General features: G+C 46.6%; 1 protein-coding gene across 1 annotated transcript in view; it reads left to right on the top strand.

The window, feature by feature from the left end:
• The first annotated feature begins 292 nt into the window (after positions 1-292).
• Positions 293-11,649, top strand: part of LOC139239030 (echinoderm microtubule-associated protein-like 1) — a 139,761-nt gene continuing 128,404 nt past the window's right edge. The window contains exon 1 of the mRNA XM_070867533.1: positions 293-460. Coding sequence (XP_070723634.1) covers positions 382-460 — 79 coding nt within the window. The 5' untranslated portion in view covers positions 293-381. The remainder of the gene's footprint in view (positions 461-11,649) is intronic.

The following is an 11,649-nucleotide window of genomic DNA, read 5'->3' as shown; positions in this document are numbered from 1 at the left end:
AAGGACTCCGACGTCAGCGGCCCGATGCCTTCCCGGGCTGAAGTTTTAAATCCCGTTACAACGGTTTCCCGTTGGATCTATGTGCGGATAATCACGAGTTGCCCGCACATAACTTACAACATATTAGCCTGCACTACAGGCTTCCTCAGGTATATTTCCTGTGGGTTTTTTTTACACATTAGCAGGAAGATCCACAAGCCGATCTAACGTCTCTAGGATTCTAGATATTACATCAACCAACAGCCCAAGCAGTAACAACAATTCAAACAAACTTTGGTTTATTTTTGTTCAGCTTTCTCCTCACTGGAATTGAACCAGGCCTGGATAATGGCGTGAGAAACCATGTGATGGACAACGCGCCCCAGTGACATTAGCAACACCATGCACCAATGCAACAATTCATTTTACACAAAACAGAACGACTGTACGAACTCCCTACAACACCCGAGAGAATGGGCAGGTTAGTATCTGGGAGATGTGCAATATTGAAGATTGAAGAAGTTAGGAGTTAAGAAAGGGAGTCAGGGAGTCAAGTTAGCAGCCAAAATGTAATAGAGTTATTGAACTAGTTACCAGGGACGATCACTGAAGTATGCAGCATAAATAGAAGGACTTGCATTTATATAGCACATTCCACAACCACCGGACGTCCCAAGGCACTTTACAGCCAATGAAGTACTTTTTGAAGTGTAGTCACTGTTGTAATGTAGGAAACGTGGCAGCCAATTTGCACACTGCAAGCTCCCACAAACAGCAATGTGATAATGACCCAGGTAATCTGGTTTTGATATGTTGATTGAGGGATAAATATTGGCCCTAGGACACCAGGGATAACTCCTCTGCTCTTCTTCAAAATAGGATCATAGGATCTTTTACATCCACCTGAGAGGGCAGACGGGGCCTCAGTTTAACACTTCATCTGAAAGACGGAACCTCTGACAGTGCTGCACGCTCTCAACACTGCACTGGGAGTGTCAGCCTAGAATTTTGTGCTCAAGTCCCTGGAGTATGACTTGAACCCACAACTTTCCTGACTGAAAAGGCGAGTGTGCTACCCACTGAGCCACAGCTGACATAAATGGCTCAAGAGACTATTTGGTGCCATTCTGGAAAGAGATACGATCTAGGCTATGGTGAGAAAGTAGATCGGGGGGTGGGGGGGAATTGGTCTTTCAAAATGGGGCAGGTTTGTTGGAGCTAATGATGATTTTCTTCTCTAAAAATACTTATACTCTTATGTGTTGTCTTGTTAAAATTATTCCAGACATTGATTTTATGCCATCTATTTCCCTCCCTCCTAATTTTGTCCTGTTCAAATTACAGTGTAATGTTTCACATTGAGTTTTAGGTCTCACACATTCTGTTTCAATATCTCAGTCTTCACCCGCCACGTTTTGTGTATATTTATTGCACATACAAAGGCATGGTGGCAAGAAAATTAGAATTCAATCCTTGAAAGGCAGTAAAATTGTAACCTCGTCAATATGGGAACTAGAACACAACATCACGCAAGAAACAACTCAGAAAGAAGAATAAAAAGACAAATGTAATTTCAAATCTGTCATTCCCTTACACATCCAATCGATTAGGTCTTTCACCTTTTATGTACAGGTTGAACCTCCCTTATGCAGAACTCCCTTATCCAGAACCACCCCTCGTCCAGAACCATTCCCGGCCATCGAGTGGCACATGCACAGAACTCCGACATGAACAAATTGAAGTCCTTCCTCGCTGACGACTCCCACAATCGCATGATATCTCTGCCGCACTCCCAGCCCCAAGCCAGCCAGCTCAGTACCTGTACCATCCAATTTAACGTGACCACCCCTCGTCTGGAAAAATCCCTTATCCAGAACAGGCCAGGTCCCGAGGGTTCCGGATAAGGGAGGTTCAACCTGTATTGGAAAAACATAGCAAATGTATTCTGTCACCCTCTCTCCTCTTCTGGTCCATGACCGATCTTCCTTCTACTCCCCCTGTCCCACCACATTTTCCCTTGCTGCTCCTTGCCTCTCTGTCTTGTTGGAGCAGGCAGTAACCTTTCCTCTCCCCCACCAGACAGCACCATCAATCTCTCTTCCTTCCCACCCCATATCCTCTCTGTCACAAAGACCGCCTATTTCCACCTCTGTAACATCTGCCGCCTCTGCCTCGGCCCATCTGCTGTTGACAAACTCATTCATGCCTTTGCTGATTATCCTTTATTATTCCTGGCTGGCCTCCCATCCTCCTTGCTCTATTAATTCCAGCACATCCAAAATTCTGCTGCCTGTATCCGATCCTGCATTGGTCCTGCTCACCCATCACCCCTGTCCCATTGGCTCCCTATCCCTCATCACCTCCAATTTAAAATGTCAACCTTGTGTTTAAATCCATTCATGGCCTTGTCTGTCCTTAGCTCTATAAGGTCCTACAACTTCTCCCAGAACTCCATTTTTCTTCAATGCTGGACTGTTGTGCATCCCCAATTTTCATCGCTCCACCATTGGCGGCTGTGCCTTCAGCCCCTGAGGCCCAAAGCTCTGTAATTCCCTCCTTAAACCCCTCTGCCTCTCCATCTTCTTCTCCTCCTCTAAGACCTTCCTTAAGACCCTCATCCATGCCTTTGTTACCTCGAGACTTGACTACTCCAACGCCCTTCTGGCTGGCCTCCCACATTCTACACTACGTAAACTTGAGGTGAACCAAAACTCGACAGTCCGTGTCCTAAGTTGCACCAAGTCCCGCTCACCCATCACCCCTGAGCTCCCGGTTAAGCAACGCCTCGATTTCAAAATTCTCCTCCTTGTTTACAAATCCCTCCATGGCCCTCGCCCCTCCCTACCTCTGTAATCTCCTCCAGCCCCACAACCCCCCGAGGTGTCTGCGCTCCTCTAATTCTGCCCTCCTGAGCATCCCTGATTATAATCGCTCAACCATTGGTGGCCGTGCCTTCTGTTGCTTGGGCCCCAAACTCCCTCCCTAAACCTCTCCGCCTCTCTACCTTGCTTTCCTCCTTTAAGACGCTACTTAAAACCTACCTCTTTGACCAAGCTCTGGTGTAATTTCTTCTTATGTGCCTCAGTATCAAATTTATTTGTTTTGTCTTAAAACACTCCTGTGAAGCACCTTGGGATGTTTTTCTATGCGGAGCAACAGCAACAACCAAAACTTGCATTTATATAGCGCCTTCAACGTCGTACAATGTCCCAAGGTTCTTCACACGAGCGCAATCAAACAAAATTTGACACCGAGCCATGCAAAGAGATAGTTGGACGGCAGTGGAAGGTTTTAAGGAGCGTCCTAGAGATGAAGAAGTTTTGGGAAGGAATTCCAGAGCTTAGGGCCCAGGCAGCTGAAAGCACGGCAGCCAATGGTGGAGTGATGAAAATCGGGATGCGCAAGAGGCCAGAATTGGTAGAGCGCAGGTCTCGGAGGGTTGTAGGGCTGGAGGAGATTACTGAGATAGGGAGGGGTGTAGGGCTGGAGGAGGTTACAGAGATAGGGAGGGGTGTAGGACTGGAGGGGTTACAGAGATAGGGAGGGGTGTATGGACTGGAGGAGGTTACAGAGATAGGGAGGGGTGTAGGGGCTGGAGGAGGTTACAGAGATAGGGAGGGGTGTAGGACTGGAGGGGTTACAGAGATAGGGAGGGGTGTATGGACTGGAGGAGGTTACAGAGATAGGGAGGGGTGTAGGACTGGAGGAGGTTACAGAGATAGGGAGGGATGTAGGACTGGAGGAGGTTACAGAGATAGGGAGGGGTGTAGGACTGGAGGAGGTTACAGAGATAGGGAGGGGTGTAGGACTGGAGGAGGTTACAGAGATAGGGAGGGATGTAGGACTGGAGGAGGTTACAGAGATAGGGAGGGCTGTAGGGGCTGGAGGGGGTTACAGAGATAGGGAGGGGTGTAGGGGCTGGAGGAGGTTAGAGAGATAGGGAGGGGTGTAGGGGCTGGAGGAGGGATAGAGATAGGGAGGGGTGTAGGGCTGGAAGAGGTTACAGAGATAGGGAGGGGTGTAGGGCTGGTGGAGGTTACAGAGATAGGGAGGGGTGTAGGGGCTGGAGGAGGTTACAGAGATAGGGAAGGGTGTAGGGCTGGAGGAGGTTACAGCGATAGGGAGGGGTGTAGGGCTGGAGGAGGTTACAGAGATAGGGAGGGGTGTAGGGCTGGAGGAGGTTACAGAGATAGGGACTATGGGCCCAAGTTTCCACAGGATAAAAAACGGGCGCCCCTCCGAGCTGGGCGCCCGTTTTTCACGCCTAAAACGGCGCCAGAAAAAAAACGCGCTGTTCCCGAGCGCTTTGCAGCTCCTTGTCTGCCTGGCGCGGCGCCCAGGGGGGCGGAGCCTACACTCGCGCCGATTTTGTAAGTGGGAGGGGGCGGGTACTATTTAAATTAGTTTTTTTCCTGCCGGCAACACTGCGCGTGCGCGTTGGAGCGTTCGCGCATGCTCAGTGTGAAAAAAAACATTGGCACTCGGCCATTTTTGTAGTTCTTTGTAGCTGTTTAATTTTTGAAATTTTTTTTATAAAATCACATTGCCATCAGCACATCAGCACTGAGGCTACCCTTCTCACTGTCTCCTTCCCCTCCCTCCACTCCGCGGCAACAAACCGCTGTCTCCTTCCCCTCCCTCCCCTCCGCGGCAACAAACCGCTGTCTCCTTCCCCTCCCTCCCCTCCGCGGCAACAAACCGCTGTCTCCTTCCCCTCCCTCCCCTCCACAACAACAACCCGCTGTCTCCTTCCCCTCCCTCCCCTCCGCGGCAACAAACCGCTGTTCATCTGTTCTCTCTGCCTTCTTTTTAAGCAGCAGAGCATTTTGTTCCATTTTCTATATGAAAAGGCTGGTTGCTTGCTCTCTTCTGCTCATTCTCCCTCTCCTTGGCACAACTCTTTTAGTGTCTGGCGTCTCTTCCAACGCCAGTCACTTGTACGTGCTGCATAGCCATTAAAGCCCAAGACTGCCAATTGAATGTAATTGTCATAATTAAGAAGCTGGGATTGATGGACCTGAAGTAGGAGCAAGCACATGGGAATTTGGAGTGATCATTCCCTGAGGATGTGTTGGTGCATGTTATTCACAGAGTGTGACTGAAATATGCTAATATTACTTAAAGTGAACCGGAGCTTCATAGATTGTACTATTTTCCTGATTGCTACTACAACTATGAATTATATATTTCGATATTATTAGCATCAGACCTCTTTTCTTAAGTATTTTCAAGCATTTTACTCGTCAGGTTTGCTACACAAACAGGAACAGCTGTATCGGAATGTGTTACAAGGCAGTAGACTAGTTGAGGAACTCAGATAACAACATAAACTCCAAGAGAAACTAATTTGTAACCCAACAGTGAGTTGCCAGCTTGTAACAGACTGTAACACAACCGTTCTTTCTGTTATTATAGAATAATTGCAGGAGCTATAAATATGTGTGATTACTTATTACTTGTTTTATCTTCTTAAGTTGCAAATTTAATGTAACCTTATTCGACTGGAGCATGCTGTTCTATATAAGCATGTGTTACATATCTGTGTGCATGTTTTGATAAATGTCCGCATGCCCGATGCTAGACTCCCGAAACAAGCACTCGACTCCGAGCTCCGTCACGGTAGGCTAGCCCCAGGAGGGCAGAGAAAACGCTTCAAGGACACCCTCAAAACCTCCTTGAAAAAATGTAACATCCCCACCGACTCTTAGGAATCCTTGGCCCAAGACCGCTCAAAGTGGGGGAGAAGCATCTGAGAAGGCGCCAAACGCTTCGAGTCTCTTCGCCGGGAGCATGCGGAAGCGAAGCGCAAACAGCGGAAGAAGCGCAGAACAAACCAAACACCCCACCCACCCGTCCCTCCAACCACCGTCTGCCCCACCTGTGACAGAGACTGTAGGTCCCGTATTGGTCTCATCAGTCACCTTCCATGCTAACATGACATTAGTCATGTTAGCATGGAAGCAAGTCATCCTCGACGCTGCGGGGCTGCCGAAGAAGAAGAAGAGATACATAGAAATTGCCGTTCTGCTTTATATCTGTTTTCAGTGGAGCTTCTCGTTGGCCATTTCAACTTGAGCTTCAGTTCAAGAATGGGCTTTGATTAAGGTATTGCACCTTATGGTGCTTAGTCCAGGATAGTTCCCAACTGTATCACCAGTCTGCTGAGTTAGATGACCGTCTTTCGGATGAGATGTTAAACCGAGGAGTCAGGGGTGGGGAAGGGACGGGGGGAGGTGTGGAGAAGGGGGTGGGGTAATGGGGAAGGTGTGGGGAAGGGACGGGGGAGGGGTGAGGAAGGGACGGGGGAGGTGTGGGGAAGGGGGGGAGGTGTGGGGTAGGGAAGGGGCTGTGGTGTGGGGAAGGGACGGGGGAGAGGGATGGGGAAAGGACAGGGGGGCGGGGGGAGAGGAACGGGGAAGGGGAGGGGCAGAGAGGGATGGGGAAGGGGCAAGGGGGAAGGGTGGGAAAGGGGCAGGGGGAGGGCTGCGGGGGTGGGGAATGGACGGCGGGCGGGGGGAAGACTGGGGGGGAGGGGCGGGGAAGGGGAAATCAACCCGAATTCCAATTGTGCAACCATTGGCCAGTGATCCCTGACAGAAAGTGTTCATGTGTGGCCACTGGGTGAGGATGGGATATGGCTCAGCTGTGGTGGCTTTCATGATTGAATAGTCTGACACCTCTCAGTGGCTTGGCTGCTCACACGTGAAGAAGGGCCAGTATAGGAAAATGCCAGAGGGCTGCTGTAATTTATGCCCCACAGAAGTCGGTTCCTGACGAACAGAAGGGCTGAGAAATGAAAAGATAAACTTGAATTTCTCACGACACATCGGTGTTGCCAAGTGGCGAGACATTCATTACTGATGCACTCCTTTGACTTCTGGCTTCAGTGGGGATGCAGCAATGGTTACTCATCTTGGATTAGTCAAACCTTCTTTACAGCAAGACCTGCAGTCGAAATCTGGGCTCAGCACTCAAATATGACACTTATTTCACAAACCTGTCCCAATTATATTGCAGCTTGTTTCCTGAAACATGGCTATTCATCCCTGATTACTCCCAACCCATAGGCTCTCTCGCAGTGATCTTTCCTTGACTTGTAAAGATAATTTAAATGCATGTCTGGATGGACATGGTCATGTAGGAGCCGATTCGGTATTTTAATTTGTTCAGTGGTTAAACATCAATATTAAAGAAGAAAGACTTACATTTATATAGGGCCTTTCATGACCACCGGACGTCTCAAGGCGCTTTAAGAACATAAGAATTAGGAACAGGAGTAGGCCATCTAGCCCCTCGAGCCTGCTCCGCCACTCAACAAGATCATGGCTGATCTGGCCGTGGACTCAGCTCCACTTACCCGCCCGCTCCCCATAACCCTTAATTCCCTTATTGGTTAAAAATCTATCTATCTGTGATTTGAATACATTCAATGAGCTAGCCTCAACTGCTTCCCTGGGCAGAGAATTCCACAGATTCACAACCCTCTGGGAGAAGAAATTCCTTCTCAACTCGGTTTTAAATTGGCTCCCCCGTATTTTGAGGCTGTGCCCCCTAGTTCTAGTCTCCCCGACCAGTGGAAACAACCTCTCTGCCTCTATCTTGTCTATCCCTTTCATTATTTTAAATGTTTCTATAAGATCACCCCTCATCCTTCTGAACTCCAACGAGTAAAGACCCAGTCTACTCAATCTATCATCATAAAGTAACCCCCTCATCTCCGGAATCAGCCTAGTGAATCGTCTCTGTACCTCCTCCAAAGCTAGTATATCCTTCCTTAAGTAAGGTGACCAAAACTACACGCAGTACTACAGGTGCGGCCTCACCAATACCCTGTACAGTTGCAGTAGGACCTCCCTGCTTTTGTACTCCATCCCTCTCGCAATGAAAGCCAACATTCTATTCGCCTTCCTGATTACCTGCTGCACCTGCAAACTAACTTTTTGGGATTCATGCACAAGGACTCCTAAAAGAGTTTCATGCACAAGGACCCCCAGGTCCCTCTGCACCGCAGCATGTTCTAATTTCTCCCCATTCAAATAATATTCCCTTTTATTGTTTTTTTTCAAGGTGGATGACCTCACATTTTCTGACATTGTATTCCATCTGCCAAACCTTAGCCCATTCGCTTAACCTATCTAAATCTCTTTGCAGCCTCTCTGTGTCCTCTACACAACCCGCTTTCCCTCTAATCTTTGTGTCATCTGCAAATTTTGTTACACTACACTCTGTCCCCTCTTCCAGGTCATCTATGTATATTATAAACAGTTGTGGTCCCAGCACCGATCCCTGTGGCACACCACTAACCACCGATTTCCAACCCGAAAAGTACCCATTTATCCCGACTCTCTGCTTTCTGTTAGCCAGCCAATTCTCTATCATGCTAATACATTTCCTCTGACTCCGCGTACCTTTATCTTCTGCAGTAACCTTTTGTGTGGCACCTTATCGAATATCTTTTCGAAATCTAAATACACCACATCCATCGGTACACCTCTATCCACCATGCTCGTTATATCCTCAAAGAATTCCAGTAAATTAGTTAAACATGATTTCCCCTTCATGAATCCATGTTGCGTCTGCTTGATTGCACTATTCCTAACTAGATGTCCCGCTATTTCTTCCTTAATGATAGCTTCAAGCATTTTCCCCACTACAGATATTAAACTAACCGGCCTATAGTTACCTGCCTTTTGTCTTCCCTTTTTTAAATAGAGGCGTTACATTAGCTGCTTTCCAATCCGCTGGTACCTCCCCAGAGTCCAGAGAATTTTGGTAGATTATAACGAATGCATCTGCTATAACTTCCGCCATCTCTTTTAATACCCTGGGATGCATTTCATCAGGACCATTGGAATTGTCTACCTTGAGATCCATTAGCCTGTCCAACACTACCCCACTAGTGATAGTGATTGTCTCAAGGTCCTCCCTTCCCACATTCCCGTGACCAGCAATTTTTGGCATGGTTTTTGTGTCTTCTACTGTGAAGACCGAAGCAAAATAATTGTTTAAGGTCTCAGCCATTTCCACATTTCCCATTATTAAATCCCCCTTCTCATCTTCTAATGGACCAACATTTACTTTCGTCACTTTTTTCCATTTTATATATCGGTAAAAGCTTTTACTATCTGTTTTTATGTTTTGCGCAAGTTTAGTTTCATAATCTAACTTTCCTTTCTTTATTGCTTTCTTAGTCATTCTTTGCTGTCGTTTAAAATTTTCCCAATTTTCTAGTTTCCCACTAACCTTGGCCACCTTATACACATTGGTTTTTAATTTGATACTCTCCTTTATTTCCTTGGTTATCCACAGCTGGTTATCCCTTCTCTTACCGCCCTTTTTCACTGGAATATATTTTTGTTGAGCACTATGAAAGAGCTCCTTAAAAGTCCTCCACTGTTCCTCAATTGTGCCACCGTTTAGTCTGTGTTCCCAGTCTACTTTAGCCAACTCTGCCCTCATCCCACTGTAGTCCCCTTTGTTTAAACATAGTACGCTCGTTTGAGACACTACTTCCTCACCCTCAAAGTATATTACAAATTCAACCATACTGTGATCACTCATTCCGAGAGGATCTTTTACTAGGAGATCGTTTATTATTCCTGTCTCATTACACAGGACCAGATCTAAGATAGCTTGCTCCCTTGTAGGTTCTGTAACATACTGTTCTAAGAAACAATCCCGTATGCATTCTATGAATTCCTCCTCAAGGCTATCCCGTGCGATTTGATTTGACCAATCGATATGTAGGTTAAAATCCCCCACTATTGCCGTTCCTTTTTCACCATAATGCCTCCATTATTCCCTTGATTATTGTCCGCCCCACCGTGAAATTATTATTTGGGGGCCTATAAACTACGCCCACCAGTGACTTTTTCCCCTTACTATTTCCCCTTTACAGCCAAGAACTTTTTTTTTGGAGTGTAGTCACTATTGTAATGTAGGAATCGTGGCAGTGCAATTTGCGCACAGCAAGCTCCCACAAACAGCACTGTGATCATGAACAGATAAACTGTTTTTGATATGGTGATTGAGGGATAAATATTGGCCCAGGACACTGGGTTTAACCCACCTCCACTTCTTTGAAATAGTGCCGTGGGATCTTTTACGTCCACCCGAGAGAGCAGATGGAGGTCTCAGTTTAACATCTCATCCAAAAGACGGCACCTCCGACAGTGCAGCGTTCCCTCAGCACTGCATTGGGAGCATCAGCCTAGATTTCTATGCTCAAGTCCCTGGAGTCAGATTTGAACCCACGACCTTCTAACTCAGAGGCAAGTGTGCTACCCACTGGGCCACGGCTGACAAAGGCCAATTAGTATGCTCAGACCCCATAAACATAAAGATGCCATACTCTGGACAATGCAGTTCAACCCAATTTCTGCCATTCTCACAAAATCAGCGCTATGGTGTCACTATCTGTTCCCCCTCTCTAAACGTCAATTACAAAACCTATCAGTAACTTTAGCACTCACTTGACTGTTGCTTAATTTAAAAAAAACTTTCACTTTGAGATGTTCAGATTTACATTCACATATATCATAGAATTATAGAAATTTACTGCACAGTAGGAGGCCATTCGGCCCATCGTGTCTATACCGACTGAAAAAGTGCTATCCAGCCTAAACCCATTTTCTAGCTCTCGGGGTCCAAAGCCCTGTAGGTTACTGCACTTCAAGTGCATATCCAAGTACTTTTTAAATGTGATGAGATTTCTTTCTCTACCACCCTTTCAGACAGTGAGTTCCAGACCCCCACCACCCTCTGGGTGAAACAAATTCCTCTCAACTCCCCTCTCATACTTCTACCACCTACTTTAAATCTATGCCTCCTGGTTGTTGACCCCTCTGCTAAGGGAAATAGGTCCTTCCTATCCACTCTATCCAGGCCCCTCATAATTTTATACACCTCAATTAAATCTCCCCTCAGCCTCCTCTGTTCCAAAGAAAACCAAACCCAGCCTATCCAATTTTTCCTCATAACTAAAATTCCCCAATCTTGGGAACATCTATAAATCTCCTCTGTCCCCTTTCTAGAGCAATCCTCTATGAAGGCATTGTACATTTCTTGGTCTGATGGAGGTCCTGCTGGGTGCAATCCAGAGTTAGTACGGAAAGTCAAACGAACAAGGAAAAGTTGACGATATTGGGCGCCAAAAAGAAGGCTTGGTGGATAAAACAAGTGATAGTCTGTTTTCTAAGCATACTTTTATTTATGACATTATCTGGGGAATTGACTAGGAAAGAAGAAAGACTTGCCTTTCACGAACACCGAACGTCTCAAAGCGCTGTAAGTGCTCAAAGCCAATTAAGTACTTTTTGAATGTAGTCATTGTTGTAATATGAGAAACGCGGCAGCCAACTTGCACACAGCAAGCTCCCACAAACAGCACTGTGTTCATACCGGATAATCTATTTTTTTGTTATGTCGATTGATGGATAAATATTGACCAGGACACCGGGGATAATTTCCCTGCTCTTCTTTGAAACAGTGCCATCTTTTACATCCACCTGAGAGACCTCGGTTTATCGTCTCATCCGAAAGACGGCACCAAATATAGTCTTTTTCCCCAGGGTGCTTGTACAATTTTGTTATTTTAACTGTGTGCTTGCAGCTGCAGTTGTATTCCAGCTATCGATCTGAGGCCTGAATCTGCTGGTTTTGATGTGTAGT

Source organism: Pristiophorus japonicus, chromosome 26, assembly GCF_044704955.1.
Source record: "Pristiophorus japonicus isolate sPriJap1 chromosome 26, sPriJap1.hap1, whole genome shotgun sequence".
Taxonomy (NCBI): domain Eukaryota; kingdom Metazoa; phylum Chordata; class Chondrichthyes; family Pristiophoridae; genus Pristiophorus; species Pristiophorus japonicus.
This window is presented reverse-complemented; position numbering and strand designations above follow the sequence as displayed.